Source organism: Branchiostoma floridae, chromosome 7, assembly GCF_000003815.2.
Source record: "Branchiostoma floridae strain S238N-H82 chromosome 7, Bfl_VNyyK, whole genome shotgun sequence".
NCBI classification, from domain to species: Eukaryota; Metazoa; Chordata; class Leptocardii; order Amphioxiformes; family Branchiostomatidae; genus Branchiostoma; species Branchiostoma floridae.
The window spans coordinates 9644891-9666160 of record NC_049985.1 but is presented as its reverse complement, the minus strand read 5'-3'; the positions used below and the strand labels follow the sequence as shown (position 1 = coordinate 9666160).

General features: G+C 45.6%; 1 protein-coding gene across 8 annotated transcripts in view; it reads left to right on the top strand.

The window, feature by feature from the left end:
* The window catches only part of LOC118419298, a 41043-nt gene that overhangs the window by 16397 nt on the left and 3376 nt on the right, over window positions 1-21270 (top strand). For 5 of the 8 annotated variants that reach the window (XM_035825649.1, XM_035825650.1, XM_035825653.1 and 2 more), the window contains 9 exons: window positions 3166-3283; window positions 3650-3768; window positions 4186-5017; window positions 15410-15595; window positions 16000-16217; window positions 17507-17672; window positions 19595-19751; window positions 20139-20462; window positions 20802-20939. In XM_035825649.1, the coding sequence (XP_035681542.1) occupies window positions 3166-3283; window positions 3650-3768; window positions 4186-5017; window positions 15410-15595; window positions 16000-16217; window positions 17507-17672; window positions 19595-19751; window positions 20139-20462; window positions 20802-20939 (2258 nt within the window). Of the gene's footprint in view, window positions 1-884; window positions 1168-3165; window positions 3284-3649; window positions 3769-4185; window positions 5018-15409; window positions 15596-15999; window positions 16218-17506; window positions 17673-19594; window positions 19752-20138; window positions 20463-20801; window positions 20940-21270 lie in introns of those variants that run through there. The other 3 variants (XM_035825655.1, XM_035825656.1, XM_035825654.1) reach the window with 3 other exon arrangements.

Genomic DNA, 21270 nt, shown 5'->3' with positions numbered 1-21270 from the left:
AAATCAGTGCTATTTAACTTCAAACTGGTGAAAATTGTGAGGCGGTCTACACTTCATCCGGATGGCATCCAGGAGTGATAAGATGAGGATGAGGGAGGTTGAAGCATGTCGATCGTAATCAATCTATACGGGTGACTTCCTGTTCTGTAGTGCTATTCCTGTTCTCTTTACAGACAAAGGGTCATGCAGACCCTTTGACAAGACTTAACGTCGTGCTCTCCCCTTTCCTTTGCATCTGTCTGCCTCTCTTACTGAACGACTGGTACAAGTAATAAGTCTGTACACCTCGTCTGCGTTTTACTTAAGTGTTTTCTGATTGATATCCCACGGGGCTAAAGACGTAAACCTAAGTTAAAGGTCATCGGGAAGTTCTTGAGCAAATATAGATACCCGAGACAAGGTCACTTAAGGTCACCAGCTGCAGTCAACCTACATGTTCCAAGCAGATGTTGAGGTGGAATCTTATAACGTCCTCTCACTGGCCGGCTTTTTAGTAGTCAAGAAAGCAGGACAGCCAGAAAGCGTTACGTTTTCACCATAACATCTGCTTGGAGACTAGTGAACGCTGCTTTCTGATATTTTCGACTTGCTGGCTACATAACAACGGACGATGTTCTCTGTGAAATCTTCTTACAATGGGGACATCGGAAACTGCAAGCTCTTAGCCTCTGATTACATGTTTGGGTTGAAGATATACGGGCCGTCAATGGAAAAGTGACATTTCCTCATTCAGTCTACACCGACACAAGTCTTTTGGGTCTTATTTACGCCAGACAGACTGACTTCAGTTGCACTCTTTCCCGTCTGCCATCTTATATCGCCCCTTATATTTGTTTCCGTCGGCACACAACCAGCCCTTCTTGTCAGAGGTCGCAGCAGAATTATTCCCATCTCCACAGCCAGTTGCCGGGAGCGGGACAACACAACAGACAGGCATCCCGGAGCACAGAATCTCCAATTCAAATGAAGTTCGGTAACAATGGCCCCGCTTGCACCCGCTAGCGTCTCTCCATATCTCAGGCGCATTTCTCTTTCAGTGCACGAATCTAGCCGACAAAAACGCTTCTTTCCCGTGCGCTACAATTAGAGGAATGGCTCGGTACCGTGTCCAGGATTGTTGTTGGTTAACCTGAGGACGTTCACCTGAAAGGTAACCATCACGACAGGGTTAGTGGATGTTTCTCTGTGAAGCTTGCACGCGCCCTCTCCTCATTAAGACACCTCCTTTTGTGTTGAAATGGCGAATTGTACAATTGCCTGATTACCCAATTCCTCCTCCTTCGTAGATGATGAGGACTTAAGAATCTATTAACGGAATGATGTAGTAAGATGATCCTAAATCAGGGTTAGGAGTGAAGGAGTATTTTGAAGTCTTTGTGATGCATTTGTATATCCATGTTCGTGATTGCGCGGGCTTTGTGAACAATTCAGTAGGGAACTGTGATTGTTCAACTTCTATCTCCAGCTGTGCTAAGATTTGTGTCGAGACTCTTTGCATCGTGTCACATATCGGAAATCGTCCTAGAATTTGGCAGAGTTTTTTGCATTAACATCCTCAGAAATATTGCACTGGTAACAGTCTTTGGTATATTACATGCTACATGGCAGGTGGGGGAGGGGGGCGAATGCGGGGTTTTCAGAAGTTGAAAATGAGCAAGAAGAGTGCAATCACAGTTGGTTATTTCAGGGGAAAGCTCCTTGGTTAGTTTAAATCAGGCATCATGTAATATCATTTTGGTGTCCAAGGTATATGCAAGTTTCAGCATTAATATCAATTCCGAGATACATTTGTACCATTGGTGAGACAATAGATACTGAGCCAGTATTCATACTAAAAGCTATGATTATATTTATACATTACTGTGATAATCTAGACGTATTTTCTTATAATGTTTCGTTGGGTGGAGATCGGTCACGTCGACAGTCATTCGTCGTCTTAAACCAGTCTGTCCCACAGCTGTATGGGTGTACTTGGTCCCATTGTGTCACGGCCTTTGCACATGGCCTTGGACGTGACCACAGCGCCAAACGTTTGAAAACGATTTAGCAACGTTCAAGTTAAACCCGAGAGACGAGCTCTGTGGGTGTGTAGAAACCTAAGAACACAAACATGTGTAGAACAGGTTTCGTGTCTCTACAATTGTATACCACATAGTTTTATCTCACTCTTTTTCCCCATGGATGAAAAAATGTGCAAGGTCGGAAATTGCTATGCTACTGGCACGAGGCTGTGTGCTGACAGGAATTCTGCCCTGAAATAACGGGATCCAACATATCATACTGATAATTTCTGATTAAGTAATGTAATTTGTCCTTCCTTGCCTCCATTAATAATCTAATACCCGGTAATTTTGATACGAGTTATATGTTCGTCTCACTTCTCGCCCATATGAAAGATAGCACGGGTTTTTAACGCAGTCTAAAGAGAACTATCAGAACGTTTCGACACTAATGGAAAGCCAAGGATCAGTGGGTCTCCAGAATGATAGTTTGTACCAAGTTTATATTACGCTGGTGGAAGGCAGGAGAAATACGTTTTCTATTTTTTATTTCCCTGATTGAATGTTGGAGCCGGAAGAAGCGCTTCATGTAGCAGAATATACCCATGGGGCTAAACCTGCGCTGTTTGCTTCACCTTTGCCTTTTCCTTCATCTCTAATATCTGGGACACCTCGCCTCAGATCTCATGTGCCATGGGAGTTCAAAACGCAGCAGCTATTGAAGTCTGAAGAATCACGAAGACTTCAATCAAGATCTCATTTTCTCTGCGCAAAGCCCAATTACGCTTCTCCCTGTGATCCCTGCCCCTTCAATTCCCGCCTTTATTTCTGTCGTCTGACATCAGTGCCCATCAGCACACCGAGCGCCTTTCACCACTCAGAAGGCCGATTTTCCACCCGGGAAAACCGCTCAGTAAACATTCGTGATTCATTTGGTACCCATAGTGTTTCTTTTGGATCGCTGACAATTTACGGTGTAGCTCTGTTTGACATTTCTCATGTCCGCATTGTTGCTTCTAACGCTACTGCAGATTGTATCTACGATAATGTTTCAATTTCATCCGTTTGTTTGTTGACATTTCTAGGCAATATTTCATCGTTATCTTTTTATCAATGCAAATATGCCACCCCTGACTTGCGCAATTAATATCTATGTTTTCCACAGGCTGGTCCGCAGTGCGTGTCGGCCATGGGTGCAATATGGCGGCGGGCGAGACAAACGTCGTTTGGCAGTTCCTATGGCAACTATTTCTACTTCATCACGTCATTGATTTTTGCACAAGGTGAGGATCAAGGACTTCTTGGACTACGGGATAGAACTAGACCATTGTAATGAAAAGGGCCGGGAAAGAACACGTTGTGAAGGATGCCGATAAGGTTCATGCACAACATATGTGTCGTAGTCGACAGTGGTAAAACCGTTAGAGGCAAGCAAACGCAAATACTTGGTCTGCAGATATAACGTTTTATTCTGGGTCTGCATTTTACAATTATAAGCGTTCTTGTTGTTGCTTGTATTAATCAATATCATTGTGATACTTTCGCGTTACAATGCAACGTCTCTGCGCCGTGTTCCTGTTTTTCATGTGTGTACATCTGGTATAAAAAGATGTTTTGTAACTGACATTTAGTCTTTTTTCCTGCCCTAGTCACGTCTGAGTACCGCTTCAACGTCCTGGCTCCGGACACGCACGTTGCCATGTCAACAGAGGTGGACGTGGAATATTCCATTCCCACTCAGGCCGAACTTGAAAATGCAGTAATAGAGGTGAGTTTGCTTGGAAGACAATATTTACTTTGAATATTTGGGCAGTCATATCCTTATTTCTTAGTAATTCATAATACCTCACCCACATAGCATGGAGATTAACGGCCTACGAATATGAGGGGCCCTAATTGAAATTTTCGGTAGTGATACACCCGGTGTTCTCTTCATCATCGGGTGATTATTAGAGATCGGCCAAAAATGTTCGAAGTTTTCTGAATAGAGAAGATTTCAGGTGAAAAATATGCGCAACCCTCTTTTGTTGGGGTCATCAAAATCAAAGTCGTCGAGTGTATTATAGGGGTATCCAAGGAGGTTTTAGACTATAGCCTCCTTGGTTTAACATATAGCCGAAATCAGAGGTTTAGATAGCTTTACATGACTTGACGTTGCCTATAACACATCGTTCTCTGTCCGCAGGTTTATGACATTCTGAACTCCAGTGTTACCAGGGTTGCCCCGGTGCCTGTCGGGATACATGACGGCCATATGAACTTCAGTTGCGCGATTTTCGACCACGCCGGCGGGTTTCTCTTCAAACTTCTCCTGGAGGAAGGCGGGCCCATCTTGGTGGAGAGTGAGATCATGGACGTGGTGTGGCAGGACTTCTCCATCTCTGTGCCGAACTCTCACGAGGCGATGACGGGAGAGGTGCAGGTGGGAGTCAGGACGGAGGGTGAGGTGTGCAGCTCACAGCCCAGAAGATTCCGCACCAACTTTGTTGTGAAATATTTAGGTACAAATGACACGGTGGACCAGAGTGTCAAACCTTCGATTGTGACGACTCAGACTCTGGATATACAATCACAGGAGACACATGTAACAGTCAGCTGCGAATCTTTAGACCAGGCCGGGCTGTACCGAGTGGAGCTCAGGTCAGAGTTTAACGATTCTTTGATCGCCTCCAGTCAGGATTTTCCGGTGAAGTGGAGTGAAAACTACGCACTAACCACCGAGAAGCATGCAATTTTCCCTTGCGTGTATGTCGTGGATGTGTCGTTCTACACACCTGTCTGTCACGGCCACGACAGGGTCCGTCTGTACCGCCAGGGGGCGGGACTAGCGGGACAGGCCTCCGATCAGTTGGAGTACGTCACAGAGCAGCGGATCCGTCCGGGGAAGACGTTTGTGCAGTTCACGTGCAGCGAGTTTGACCCCAGTTTCCCGGTCTACTGTTTCAAGTACGTCAGCATTGCCCGGAGAGGAGCCGTCACCGAACAGGCAACCTTATGTCTACCTTCTCAGTACTCAGGTAAGGAAAACTCTAAACACTTCTCGTGTTCATTCCGTGTCTATCACTCATCAGAGTGTAAGGAATCAGTGTGCGCAACGTTTACTTCCTCAAACGTATAGTTAGTAGGTTTTGACATTGTAGACACTACATTGGTGTCCAAGCAGATGTTTGAGGGGAAATTGCTATTTCCCCACTTTTTTTGAAAAAAAAAAAAACACTTACTCTTTCCTCGCTAGCAAAATGACATCGCATTTTGGAATTTTTCTGTCATTCTTACATAAGCCCTTGCACAAAATGAATCCTATGAAGGCCCAACCGTATTACCGATTTATGTACGTACACGTGGGTATGGGTATGTGAGGAATGATGTTGTAATAGCCCCTTTCAAGAGCTGTAATCTCCTTATTTACACTCTAATGTGTCCGCTAACCCCCCTGCCATTCGGCTCAGAAAGGCCACCTCTTGGCTAGATATTAAATTTGTTCTCCCTTAAGCCAGGCTTAAGCGGTAATGAGCTAGCTGCATACAAGCCTTTAACCTAATCATGTGCTACAAAACTTTTCAAAATGACTCAATGTTCAATGGATGTTACGTTAACGTCATAACACATCCTTTCACCAAGGAGGTTATATGCTTTCACACAACAATCGTGTGTATCCGGGTTCAGAAATACGAAGGATAGGCCGGGCTTCGAACCCCAGACCTTGTTGTCCAAGAGCGGGGTAGCAGACCTGGCTGAGCGCTGCCATGGCGAAATTGGAAGCCCCCTGGGTGGGAGGGGAGAGGTCTACCCCCGGGCTTACCTTAATCCTCCCAGTGTCATGGGCGATTAGAAGGAGACGTTATGATTGGCCTGTTTCACTGAAAGGTTTGAACTACCGACTAACGTACTGATGTAACCAGGATTTGGGGTAAAGCCATACTTGATGGGAGGGAATGGTTGTGCAGGTGAGTTTTAACCAAGGAGAGGTCATATCAGTAGTAACGTTACTGGCGTTGTAAAAACTGCATCTATTCTTGTCAGGGCCTGGTCCTAATCACCCTACGATTGCAAACTGAAGGCAGATATTTTTGGACAGTCGTCTTGCATGTTGTGTCTTACAAAATGCAATTACAAATGTTGTGTCTTGTTAGTCGACCAACAAGGATTCAAAACAGTCTTTTTACGTAACAACTTGTTACGTAAAAATATGTTTTGACTCCTTGTCGGTGGTTGGTTCTGTCACATTCTGCTTGAACATGAATTCTACGACATCAAAATCGGAGGACGACCTATGATGGATGTAACAGCCCCGTTACTTGCTACAACTTTAAGCAAAAGTTTACCTCCCCACATTAATATCATCATCCACTGGACTAATAGATTCGACCGCACAATTACAGTCTGTGTGCGGTAGTGGGCAACAGATCTACCAGTGATAACCTGTGCTGATAGGAAACCCTAAGGTCATGACCAGCAGAGGATATTATGGGGTACCATAGCGACATTGTTACAGTAATTGTAGTAGTCTACATCTTGTATTAAAAATGGCTGTAAAATGGCAAATACCTGTATAGGGCACTCCTTGTATTATGGGAATAATATGGACACCAGAAAATATAATTGTTCAATTTCCGGTAATCTGAGAACCCCCATGATAGCCCCCTGGCATCACGTACCGAACTTGAGTGGTTGACGATTGTTGCAATGCACGTGTGTGTTGTACCATCCTTCTGTCCGCCTTGGCTGCGCTTCTGTTACCAGATATATACCAGTTGTGTCTGAGAGGTGAATCTCAGTGGGCGGGCCAGGAAGACAGGTACAGTTATATTACTCCATGGTTCTCGGAACACCCACGATTTCATGAAATGTTTAGACGTGCTCTCAGGAACGAGCAAAGGAGTTTTATGTCTCAGATTAAGACTACCATCAATAACTATGTCTGTGATGTATATATTGTTTGCCATTGCTAAAAATCACGACCTAGGACGTGACTCTTTTTCGTGCTTTTCTCGCCAATGAAATCTGTGTCAAGTCTATTTGCTGTGTGAGTTGATTAAGGAAACACAAGGCTATATGGTGATTACTGGCTTGTTTGATATCATCAGACTATCGGGTAGTCCTTACACTGTTTACTCCACATCAGCTTGATGAACGACAGGGAGGGTTGTTGAGAGATAACCGTATATTTCACAGCTTTACTTAGTAGTTTTCTGTTCAGCTGTTCTGACAGTGTTTGGATATTACAGGGGGCGGCATATTTTACCCCCGTATCAGTGGTTCACATCGCTCCGCTGTTGAATGACTAGATTCTTTTGCCCCGAGGAAAAACGAGAAGAGAGCAGAGTTCAAATAGGTATTTACGACCAATTCGGCGCCTGCATAGCTTTATCTGTCTATCTGAGACCTTAACGACTGCTAAACGTCGCCAAGAACAACAGAGCTCTGAACTTGAGGTTGGCGTTGGTACCTCATCTACATTCTAGGTTACTGAAACCATTCGTCATCATTAGCCTTTCTCAACAGAATGGCCTACCGTAAACGTCAATTTTTTCGCAGTGATTTTATTTCTGCTGCGAACTCTCAACTGGGAATTCATGACTGACCGTGTATGAGTTTTAATTGTAGAACTACCGCACTGAAGAATTGTTTCAATTGCGAACTTCAAACGCCACAAAGGCATGCTTTCCTTTCCTTTCCGACCGTGAAATTAAGTCCCCCGTTAATAAACGGCTTTGCAGTATTCTAACCTAACCAGAAGAAGCAAACCTCAAAGGTACCCTTTAATACCGTCTGATAACATCTTATCGTATAGTCACAAGTGAGCCGGGCCCAGCCCTACAGCAGTAAAGGTGTCGGCGTTGGGAAGTCAAAAGACAAAGACCACACTGTATCCACTGTGCAACAGGTGAGCTAGAACTAATGGTTCTCACTTCGGTTTGTTTTCCATTGGCGTATGGGACAGAGTATGCACAGGCAGTGGGAGAGCAGAAATAATATCAAGCTTTATTGACACGACAAAAAGTACAGTGATTTTCGTATGTTCAACTATAAACTATAAAAAAGGTATACATTGTAAATCTTACGTTTAAGGTCTTCTTGGTGGTGGTCGGGTAGTCAGTAGACCACCCCCTCTCACAGTCTGTTCACAGAACAACTTGAATCGCGTTTTTGGAACTATGACTCGCAAATGTACTAGGAACTGGTATGAAATATCGCAAATTCACGCTAAATTTCGGAGCGATTTGTGGTAATGTTCTTCAAGTCTGTCTTTCCTATGCGAGCCGTACGCTATGTTAACATGTCAGAATATCATTGAATCTATGATAAATATGTTTATGCGTGGTTACTTCGGGCTAGGACTTCAGGTGGTGTGCACACTTTTTCTCTTTTAATCTCATCTTTCGTCCCTTGCTGTGTTTGCGCAGTATCCAGTGACTGTTGAGTAAGTGTGTGTACAAGAGTAAAAGCCACTTCCTCTAAGGGTGTTATCCTCAATTTGTCCGCGTAAGCCGGTAGTTCTGTAAGCCGATCTTGTCGGATTAGGCTGGGGAGGGGAACCACTAATTCAATTAGCCCTTCGTCTTTCGTTAGACCAGCATAGCAACACTCCATATACAGGAAGGGCGTGAGCCGTCAGAAATTAGGAGTCCTAAATGTTAAAACGCTAATCATAGATGTTCTGAAATTTATAAATGTTCACGTGGATCTCAGAAAAGTTTTGATACAGGTAGACTGGAACTGTCAAAACGGCCGAAATTTACAGACAGTCACTGCATTAGACAGTCTTTAAAACTGTCACCAGGAGTGTTAAAGACTGCCCTTTAGATCATGTTCGCAAGACGTCGCTTGTCTGAAATATGGCGTTCTCCAACCTCATTTATTGAGTGTGCGAATCTGTCATTCCTGCACTTGTACGTCAAAGTCTTGACCTCGAAGTTACAGGATGACCCCAGTTCGTCCTAATGAGGTTAGAATTTCCTCAAATATTTTCCATATACTTATTTCGCAATAGACCAAATTCGGTTCGCTCGACAAAATTCATTTCATCCTCGTGTGGTTGGATCGTTTCCACACAAAATCGCTTCACATCGAAGGTGAAGTCAGACGCAGGAGCAAGGATATTGAAAATAGAGCTAACGTACAGGTTGGGCCTGTCTTTCCCAGAGTAAATGAGTTTACCCATGCGATATCAGCCAAGTCCAAGGTCACGTATAGTTCTCGTGTAGACAGCTAGAGAACAGACACACCAACTTCAACCCTCTTTACATGAATGTGGCTTACCGATAACGACTGTTTCCCTCTATAAGGCAGGCGGGAGAGGACAGCACACATCTGAACTATGCCACTCCAAATTTTTGCACGATGGCCGATAGGGACCTAATGAAATGTAAATTTGGTTAACGACCAAGTCAGCACAAACATTCCGCCTCTGCATCGCACAGTAAATCAGGCAGGCGTGGTGAAAACACCAAGAGGATTTGTTTCCTTAGTCGCCGGGAGACACTTTCCATTACAAGGCAGAGATCTTGTCCTTGCCGCCTTAAGTTTCTCTTAAACGCGTATTTCTGAGGAGGCAGGGGCAGTGGATGTGGCATTGTCGCAGAGCGTGGACACATAGCTCACGAAAACTGCGGAAAGAACACAGGTAGGTTCTTTTTACAACAGGAAATTCCAGACAGGTCGACAAGAGGCGCTCCTTTAGAACATTCAGTGAGGTAGAAACAATGTAACATTATGGGGTGTGGGGGATGTCATACCTTTGCCAACCTGCGTTCTTAGACTTTATGGGTTACAGCTAACTAGCTGACATGTAAACTGACATGACTGTGAAAACCATACGGTACGAATTCTCTGTTTCGGGCCTTTCCACCGGACATGTTGAACTCGGCGAGTGGTGCACCTGTACAAGGTGAGCTAAGGGGTCGTTTCCGGCTTCCTTCAGACAATTCTAACCTCTGACTGTAGGGTCACCCATTTGTAGGTGGTTACGCACGGAGTGGCACAGAGAATGGCTTAAGACTACGGCTTGTTTTGGGTCGACGTAACTTGTTTGGCTTGAGTCGGTGTCCGCTGGCGGGTCCCCTCGCGTGCAGTTTCATGCGATGTTTGTTCTCGGCTGACATTTCATACGTCCTGACGTGCCATCTGCGCGCGCTAATTACACGACATGGTCTCGTTCCCATGTCACGGAAGGCCGGGGACTGTAGGGGGTCATGACGGCCACATTCCCTCACAGCTGTTCTCATTCCTACAATACATTACTGTTTATAACTACATGAGAAACGCCTGGTGAGAAAACTATAATGATTTATGTCATTTATAGTAAATTTTGTAGAATTTTAACAAATTCACTCCTCCGAGCGTTGCGATTGACTACTGCTATCATCTTCTCATAAACATCTGAACCATTTCGTCATCCTTTATTCAGAACATGTCAGGACGTCTCGGTATATCGTGTTCTCCCCGCGCTACCTGTGGCGGTTGTTCTTGAAAGGCAGACACTCTAAAAACTCCAGACATAACCAGGTCATAACCCTCGCCGTGCACGGCACTGTGGGATAGCGATAGATAGTTCTCCGTCCCGATATCTTCACGGGATCTGACAGTTGGACTCATAAACAAAGGGACTGACGCTGCGTCTGTCAGTCAGGCCGGCCAGGTATGTAGGTGCGCAGGACGGGGAGAAGTCGGGCGCGAAAATGAGATGGACCCGCACCCGCGGGCCGTCAGATGCACCTGTCAATCATTGCCTCAGACGTGCTCTCGCATGGGCCACTTCTTGACAGTTATCTCAGGGTTGCATCTTCTACCTATCCCTTGATCAAAGAACCTTTATTTACTCACTTGTACAGCAGATTTGTTCATGACAGGATTGTAAGACAAGGAGAAAAGTATGAAAAAGTCTATTCGAACACCCCCCCCCCCACACACACACCTGTTTGCATCTATACTATAGTAATAGAATGCTGGTAGATTTCTACATCACATTGATTGTCCGCTGGATTTTATTTCGATGGAATGAAAACAAAATACCGTTAACATTCTATAGCCCTAATCCTACCAGTTTTCAGCCATCGAAGAAACAGGTAGTCAACAGAACGGAGAAGAGGGTACTTTGACCTTGTTTTCGTGCTCCTTGTAATCACACTCAAGTCAAGAGTATTGTTTGCACAATTCATGCACGCTGACATGTTGAAAAACCAGAATATACCAGTAGTTCCGCGCAGTATTAGAGGAGGGACACTCAGTCGATATGTAGTGGAAAGGGGTAGGTTTACCTGTCGGAATGGCCTACTTTCTTTGCTAACGGTTAGAGAGCTGATAACATTGAAAGCTGACAGGGAGTGCTGTTAGTAAGGGCTGTTTACTGCGTAGACAATGGCGTGTTTGCTAAATAACCGTTCATTCATCACAAGTGTTGCACTGTAAGGGTAAGGGTGGTGCTCACGGGGCTCACGGCACGTTATCTGCCAGGAGACGCGGACCAAGTAAGGTACCGGATGACTTATGGCCACTTGTACGATGAGTAAAACAGAAGACCTACTTCAGGGCAAACAAGACACTTCTCACGGCTCCTTGTAGCTGCCCAAGACGTGAGTTCGTGGTTCGAAGGATCTCCAGTTGCGCGGGGAGTGGGGTACTTCGTGCGGCGGTTCCTTCTTCCAGCTGGCGGTTTCTTCTCTCTTCACCAGGGTCTCACCCCACGCGGTGTACAACCACAACAGGCTTACCACGGGAGGCATTCCACAATCCATGTACACTTTCACAAGGGGAATATTTCTTACCAAGTCGTAAATCCGATCTCATAGTATGAACAAGTCTTTCAAACCTGTGATATTGGGACGGAGGCTTATTCAAAAATCTGTTTGTCTACTACAGTTCTTTCGGCATAGATCATCCACTGCATAGTGTGGATTCCGACCAGGTCAGGATTGCGCCAGTATTCGTAACATGCATGGGAAGAGAATGCGGTTCTAAACTGTGGGATGAAAAGGGAAGTGACTCGAGACTAAAGCTTAACACCACTGGATGAAAATGTGATTAGTGATCGTCCATGACCGAGAACGTGTACCAGCCCTACACAGGACTAATCACACCAGGTTGTCGGCCAGCCCACTCGGAAATCGATCTCCAATTATCGCCAATTTGCTGAGAAAACATCGCCCCGGGTCTCACGCGGGTTTGTTTGCACGGGATCTCAGGCGAAAGGGCGCGCAGGCTAAACAGGGACGCTGCCAGTGACTTAAGAACACCTTCCTGATTCGATGATTTTAAGACTTTCTCCTTGGGGGATTCGAGTACCAAGAAGGTTAGGTGCCCGGTAGTGGACCCCGTGTGTCCTGAGGAGGGTGTACGTCGGAGTAAGACCAGAGATCTCCATTCGCCAGTCGAGCTGCCCGAAAGTGGTACGTTCCAACCTCTGTGTACGATGAATGGTTGTGTGTACTGTATGTGTGTGGCTGTTTTATTGCTTCACTTGCGTATTGCTATCTCAACCGTTTCTATTCTGAACCTTGCGATATCGTAATGGACCTGACCTTTTGTCGGCAGTGACAGATCTTCGGAAGAATGCCATAGCCGAACCCTTGGTGTCCCGAACGCCTTAAGCCTCTATGACTGGTTTTCTTTCTCCACATCTCAGAGCGTCTTGTTTGTGTTGCAGAGTAAGTGTCGGCATACCTCTCGCCAGTGTCAGAAGTCGTCTGTGTGTTTGAGAAGTCCTACGCCATAATGAATGTACAAAACCTTGATGTACTTGACAACAGAAACAGTATGTTTTCCTTCTATTAGAGGCTGTTGACCCTCCCATGTCGTGCAAACAGTCGCCGAGCCATTGTCAAATATGCCGTGCCGTACTGTTCACCTGGGCAAGCGATTAAAGGAAGCGACATTGTCAACGTAAATAGTGTGGTGTGTGGACATAGGCATACGGTCCTGGTGGGGGAAGGGTAGTCTAGAAATCCTGGCTAGTTAGGACTAATTGGTGCAGCCAAGCAGACCGGTCTAGTGGAAAATACACGCTCGTTAGACTCAAGGGCATTCCTTAACCATCCACTAGATAAGTAGTTAGACTTCCCACCCGTCTGCCAGATTGTAAAAACCCACATTTGACAGTCCACCCACTGTGCAGGAGATATAGGCTATGAAAATGTGGGTTTGTTTCCATTAGGCGTTAGTGCTATATCAAGAGTGTTGATTGTTTTCGTCTTGCGGTGACGATAAAGCCTAGAGGTTGTAGTTCAGATCTTCACGGTGCCGACTTCGTGTTTTCACTAATAATCGGGTGGTGTGTGGAGTAAAGGCGGAAAGGAAGCGGGGCCATCTTACACCAACCTCAGCTTAAGACTGTACTTAAGTCGTCTTGGCGCGACTTCTTCACAATACACTTCTTTCACTTCACTGCCTTCTACACGGAACGCAACTTTCTGGTTGTTTGTAGCCCAAAATTTGCCTGGCCTCTGAACGGTCTGAGTACGTTTTATAACTCTCAAAGTCAATGCAGAGATGGTACGACGTGAAGGAATGGGTATTTGGTCTGTGACAGGATCCATAGCGGTCTCACATCTCACCTTAATCCTGAAATTAGGCCTGAGTATTTGTACAAACAGTGTGATAGCGATAAGCCGGTGTTTGCCATTCCGCCCGTCAGCCATGCCCGCGGTACCTGCGACTAACCCGTACTAACGTCGCATCAAGGGCCTAAAGTCCATTTTACAGGTCCTACTGTCCGTAGTAGAGGGTAGAAAACATGTGTTTCTGGCTTTACTGACCTCGTACGGACCTGGTCTATTTGTTCACTCGGCCTGTGGCTAAACTGTTAACCAGGAGAAGTTTGCGGACTGGGATCTGTGTCCTAGTTTCGTGGTGGGGGGAGAATTTTCCGTCCACTTGTCCCTGTCGGCGGTTGCGTCATGACCAGACAATAACAGTCAGGAGAGACTGACATGTACGGTACAACTACACCTGTGTTCCTGTGACCCCCTGCTGACCTATAGCATCATTAGTACGAACAAAGCTAACAGACCTGTGCGCTAACAGAGCCACGGCTGTGCGAAATAATCCCACCACATCCTTTCTGCCAAAGGCAAAGGTAGCACGTACTCCTGTTTACCCATTTCCGCCCAAGTTTACCCGCAAACGTGCCTCGAATGTCTGACAGTTGTGCTCTCACTGTAGGAACAATTGTTGTTTTGATGCCGTCTCTATGTCAGTTGGTTTTACGGCGGGAAAATTTACCAGGCAAAGGTCGCAGTGGAGCCTTATCGGGACGTTTATTCTATACTCCAAAAACATTAAGACGCATCGGGAAAAGATGGCGTCAAAAAACAATAGGCACTCTTTAGGGCCATGTATATGCACACAGGTTACTCGATGAGTACCCTTTTTATACAAATGAATCTTACAATGCATAGGGCAAATGTTCATTGGGACAAACCAGTAGGAATATGTCTTCAGTGGGTGGTGGTGGTATAGCTAGCTGAAAAGTTATCAAGTCTACTAGTATTCCAAAATAGTCAGATATCTGCCAGATGTAGTGCTAATATCTTTTCATTATTTTTCCTCTCAACATTGTCTTCCAAAATATCACTATCATATATATATATATATATATATATATATATATACTTCCGTCATTGTGCAATTTCTGGACCATTTCCGCACGTCCCTACCCCGTGGTCAGTACTGGTCCGTCCCTTATCTACGGAGATGAAGCGACAAGGTGACAGGGAGTGTCCGACCCCGGATGTTGGCATGATGTCCGAACGGTGGACTTCATTCCTATGTTTTATTTTGTCAACAGAACTGACTGATTGTCACTGTCAGCCGTTTGTTGTCACAACGTCAACTTTGTCGTAGATTTGTGCATAGTCTGAATAGGCGGAATACTCGCAATAGAGACCGTGAGATGACAAAGCAGTTTGTGACGAATTGTTGTGTTGTGACAATAGTTCATCTGTCCACCGTTGCCGTTGGTCCCGCGGCCAAAGAACTTATGGTTTGTTTTGCATTCAGCACGTACAGATGTTTGTTTTTGCCAGTGCACGCGCACATACAGACATATTGACCACAGACGCAGATACGAACAGACCGCTGACCCACCATTGCCTCCTTCACAAGTCATGTAGGCGCACTGTGATCACACCTACTGAAGGTAGAAACACAAATGTGTTGAGAGAAAAATGACACATCGGAAAAACACATGGTACAAGCTACAAGCTAAACTTCCCAAGGGCAGAATATGACGTCCTTCCTACACTCGAGAACACCTGCTTGGAGACTATAGTATGAGCGGTTTTCTGTATCCGCGCGCCAAAACACAGGGTTCACCTGTAACTTGGGTCAAACTACCTGTGCTTACGTTTGTTAACTTGCTAACTTGACAGCCTTGATCTATAAAAAACGAACTCTTTCCCCCCCACCTCCAGCTCCAGCTATAGATGGTAACTGGGGGACGTGGGAGCCCTGGAGTAGCTGTCCCGTGACATGTGGGGAGGGCCGCATTCAGAGGTTCCGTGTGTGCAATAACCCGCCTCCGTCGAACGGGGGCGCTTTCTGCGAAGGCGAAACGTTGGAGTCCGGTTCATGTCAGGGACTGCCGCCCTGTCCGGCAGGTAATGTGTTCTTCTCTGTTATCGTCGTTTTACATCAACTTCATGATAGATAATAAAGATGCAATTTACTTTTTAATTTGATAATAGATGGATTAGAATCTGATCCATCTTTACTGACTTACAGACCGTCGGATAGGAAACGTACTCCTCTGGCCGGCTGACCTCCCTAGCGCACTATAGACTCTATTTGACCAGTTTCTGCAATTAGACCACCGATCCGTGGAGCCTGGTAGAGGCTACCAACTTTATTCCTTTGACTGTGGTGTCCGAGAAAATTGTGTATCTTTGCCCACGGTGTGTCAACATAAGACTTCTTATGACTGTTCACTGGGCTGGCTTTCAAATGGAATATTTTGAAGCCAAATAAGTTTTTCTGAACGATAACCGACTGTGTGTTCCTCCAGAAGACCTCCGCACCCTCCCGCCTCTGACGGTCCGACCTGTCGCCACTGACAACTGCGCCTGTGGCTGTACCCTGCGGGCACCGCAAGGGGGCGTGACGAGACCCCCGTACGGCGCGTGCGCCGGGGTAGTCACTTGGCTGATTTGGGTCCTGGAGGATTACAAGATACGTCTGGAGTTTGAGGTGTTCGATTTGGACAAGACACAGGAACGGCTAAAGGTGGGTCTTTCAGTTTCAGAGAATATACAGTAGTCAGATATCGTATGACCAAACACCTAGCCCATTCTGCCCTTCAGCGATTCAGTCGGCCTTTGACAATTCTGGGTATGATGTACTTTGTGTAGGTACGTATGTTGATAAACAGACATCGTTGTGTACATACAAGCATCTGCATATTTTGATATTTGTAAGATAGCAGTTCCCTGTGTAGGTTCTCGATGTTTCTGTTAAGTCAACCTTTCCGATGTTTGTTATATTTCCCTGGCCTAAGAATTGTGTCCAGTTTTCAACCCGGGAGGTACCAGTAACAGGCAGCCGCATCTGGATGGTGCCGTGCAATTATGCTTCCTCCAGTCCGCCCTGCGCGCTGATGTGATAGCAGTGATCTATCGTCTGTGTGTTTTGAGAATTCCTCGGTGTCCCGTGCAAAAACGAACGTGACGCTACCCGAATATCATCATTCACAGGACATCTCGCAGTTATTCTTGGCGTCGACCTTATTCTATGTATTTAACCCTGGCACAATACTTTCTCTTCCGTGGTAGTGAAACTGGAGTTGTGAGGCACGTTTGTCAGGTTTAGTTTCTCGAGTTGGCAATGTCGTCTTTCCTGGCATGCCTCGCTTGTTATCTCCGCCACCGACGGAGAATCTCACCAACCGGATCCACATGGCATATCTAGATGCCGCCCTGTCCGTCCGCTCTTCTCCCTCAGAACATAACGATCACAGCGGTACCCTCCCGCCAAATGTCGTCCAACGCTCGTTTCGCGCCAAAATATCGCCATGACCAGACGTGTTTATCTCCAGGGAAAGTTGTAATGTCTTCCGACCGGATCCATATGCTGTGTCCAGATTCGGACTTCAAACAGTGGCGAGACTGTCGTGGTTCGGGACCTATTAAACCGTGGGCATATATTTGCTCCAACATTTATTTCTTTTGCGTTGAAACTTGTTTTAAACTCTTGCAACACTGAGTTGAGAGTGCGGTAGATGGCCCGGAAACGCAAGAATACTTGATTTGACACTTTGTTACTTGTATATCAAATTGGACGCTAACTGAGAGATAAACGTTGACAAGCCCCAAGAATAGACCACTTTTCCGACTTAAGAAGAAATTTACAACCATTTCCTTCAGAAGGATGTATTAATTCAGTTGGTACGTTTCGCTGTCTTCCCCGAGGACAATACTGCACGCAAGGTCAGGGGAAATGCGACTATACCTTTCTTTTCTTGTGATTATGTATGGCATCTTTTCTACACTAACAACTTAATGACACTTCTGTTTTAGATCCGTGACGGTGGGGAGGCGACGTCGCCGCTGTTATTCAGCACGGGGTCCGACCCGCCCACGACTCTGACGTCATCAGGGAGTCGTGTGTTCATCGAGTTCCGAGTCCAGCCGGACCTGCAGTCCTACAGCACCCGCGGCTTCCAGGCCTCATATTCATCATTCCGTAAGTATCACATTCCACAACGGAAGCCGTTTTCAGGGTCAGGTTTCCCGCCGTGGGTTGGGAATCGTGTTTTCAGAATGTCGAGCGCGAGGCGACTTCAGCCCAGAGTGTCTTGAGGAGTTGTTTATTGGGCAGTACAAGATGTCCATATCGTGGGATTGTAGGACATTGGCATCGGAGTAATGCGTCTCATGTACATGTATTGGAGGTCCCAGTGCAACAGCCCTGTAGTCATTAGATAACCGGTGACAGGAAAGTATAACGGTCTTTAAGGCGTAGAATGATACAAGAATCCAACACAGCTGTCTTGTAGAACCGCTTAAGACCACACGACTCAGCGTCTTTGATAAGACGTAAGGCCAAACTAACTACACTGGATCAAGTGATATTATCGCAGAAAGCTTAGTTTACCATCATCAATGTGTTTTTGCTTTCCCAAGAGTTTGAGGATATTAGTGTGTGACAGTTTTGTAGTTATTCGAAACGCTGATATCATGAAATCGCCGCGTTACACATTCTTTAAAGTTCAACCTCGTCCCACAAGAGATAGTGGATGTGCTTGGCACTGTTTCTTGACGAGTTCATTTGTTGTTTTTTAGCGGGAGTTTTATCAGCCATGACAGATGTGACGTATTTCGGTTGGGAAGGATGCCACCTCCAAACAAAAACCCAGAGCGCGAAAAAACAAACGCCCGTGTCTACTTTAGACACATATCAACGTAATGCGGCTATCCGTAAACACTTGTCATAAGAGAGGTGCCACGCTTAACGATTAATGTTCGGACATAATCTCTGATTACATAAGACACGGTGGGCCCATCAAATATCCCGGTAGGGCATCTTACGCTCGTAATTGGTTGATGCTGGTGGTCTTCTTGTCCATTGAATCAGACATTTACCCCGTCTTAAAATCTTTCTAGAATCTTTCCTTACCCAAAAGAAATGAAACCGATATGACATGCGTGAACGCGACGAATAAACACAGATCGTTTTCTACTGAAGCTAAGTCATCACGAAATGAGTGGAGAATGTCTAGAATAGGATAAAGTTGACATTCTAGACGTTGCACGTGTGACATTGCATTCGACCTCGCGCCGTAGAATTATGCCTCCGATACCCACACTATACACAAGGCATTAAAACTGTAATGTTGAAGTCTGTGTGGTTTGATCCAGCAGGGATTTGTAAGCTCTTGAAGTGTTAACAGACACGCCTGTTATATCGCAGATACTCTGAGATAAGGTTTCAGAGCGTGTCCCAAATTAACCTAAATCAAATCAACGCTTGTCAGTCACAGTATGTCACTCAATCAGCCCGTTTGTCCCGCAGCACTCCCGTGGGCACACGGCCTAGATCCGTTCGTCGTAAAATAAAGAGCTTGGACACAAAGTACAAGTAGTGTCCGCACCTCCAAGGACTACGCTTAGAACACTGATTGCTAAAGTTGCCTACGTAAGGCATTGAAGGGCGTGCAATTTTCTAGTAGCTCATAAAATGTTTTAACATTATTAACGTAACAGAAAGAACTCAAAATGCAGTAGTTATAGAAGTATTTTTATCATTTACTTCATTTCTGCCTATCCTCAATTTGGCGCCAGATTATCACACAACTTTTACATGGTTAGAGGATCTTTACAATTAGATCAACTTATTCAAATTAAGGATTAGTAATTTGTCATTGTCCAATTCTGTGATTCAGATTTCTTTAATTCGTTGTTCTCTGTAGTTATTGACAAAAGTGTAAAACGTAGGCTCAGTGTTCAAAGGTCCTAGTCATCAAGTTTATGAAGTTTAGACAACAATGTAAACAGTATTTAACGGCAATTCAATCTCTACAACTGGACAAAAATCGGAGATTTACTTCCGCTCGTATCTTTGTCCATGTCACGAGAAATAAAACCTGCCGAATGTTGATGTTGCAGAGCTGGTGCCCAGCACCACGGCGGTGACCACCACAGCGGCGCCGGAAGAACCCCTGACGTGGTGGCAGAAGGTGGAGAAGTTCTTCAAGCTGGAGATCTTCCAGAACCCCGTGACTGTGGCCGGCATCGTGCTGTGCGCGCTGGTGGTGATCGGCAGGTACACAATATACTCAACATAGAGGGAATGTGCTGTTTTATGTAAAAAAAACTTGACTATAGTCAATAACAACTAAAAATGATTTGTTATTTACTGTTCTCTGGAGGTGTCGGCCTTGTAAAGGACCCTCTTAAATAAAATATGAATAAATAAATAAAAAAATAGATTACAAAAAAAGGAGATTCTATATCTTCTGAAATGGTGTCATGGAAGTTTGGAGAATGACGTTCTAACTATACGTCACCAGTGAGCGAACAGGCAAGGACCTTTCAAATGAGTTGAAAGGTCCTTGCCTGTTTCCCTATCAGTGTTAACACCGCAGGCATACTCAAGACTTACGCCCAAACCACTGCTCTGATATATGATATACACCATTTTTTCACCCAGCATCATCGCCGTCATCTGCACACGCATGTGCCGACGGCGTAAGCGCACTGCAGCCTACGCGGCCAGTGCCCAGAGCGAGGTGGAGGGCGGCGGAACCCAGAGTCCGCGCAGCCTCAGTCTCAACCACATAGAAGCGACCTCTATCGGCGCCCAGAGTCAGCGCAGCCAGCGTAGCGGCAGAGACAGGCGTGAGCAGCACCTGTCGGACATGTCCATGTCGGATCTGTCTCACACGTCCAGACGGAAGCCCAAGCAGAATGGGAAGGTACCTACTGGATACGCGAACCACATCTACAGCGCATCTGCACCAGAGACCCCGCAAAGGTAAGGACACTACAGCACTTATGTCCAACAAGCAACTCGGTTGAATCTAAATTTAATATGATGTTATGGATGTTAAAATCACCATGATTTCTAATACCTGTTGTACTTACATAGTATCTGCAAGTAGAAGTAGATGTTAGTTATTAGGTTAAAGATATGATAATTATTGCTGAAGATGGGGAAAAACTAAACAAAGTCTGAGAAAAAGTCATCATTTTTGTCACGATGGTGCTAGTGAGGAAATGCTTCTTTTCTAGGACAGATAATGTAAATATCGTTTTTTAAAGAAAAAATATGATCTTGTTTTGATGAGCTGTATCACTGTTTCCTGCTGCCCAGATTCACGACCCTGGAGGAACGTCCGTCCTCGCCCACCGTGCAGGGACAGTTCCCCACGCCGTACCAGCTGGCGCAGGAGCAGCTCAAACTCATGAGACAGCACGGACTGGAGCACTGTGAGCAGCTGTACGACTTCAGGCAAGTGTAGGCTAGTGTAGCCTCTAGAATGTACGGGAAGCGTGGCGTCGTGTTGGCCTAATGATTAGGATGTTTGGCCCAGAACCCAGAGGTACTGGGTTCGAATTCCCTGACATGCCAATGACGTTGTGCCCTTGGGCAAGGCACGTTTCACGACTTTCCTCGCTCTATGTACATGACTTGGGTGTTGGAGGTAAAAGGCGGTGGAATGAGAGCAGGTTGGAATTCGCCTTCCAATGCTGTATCATATTACTAGTACCTAGACACAGTGGATAACAGCCCACTGCCCTTACGAGCTAAATAAAAGGCAATAGGACTACATCTTACCTAG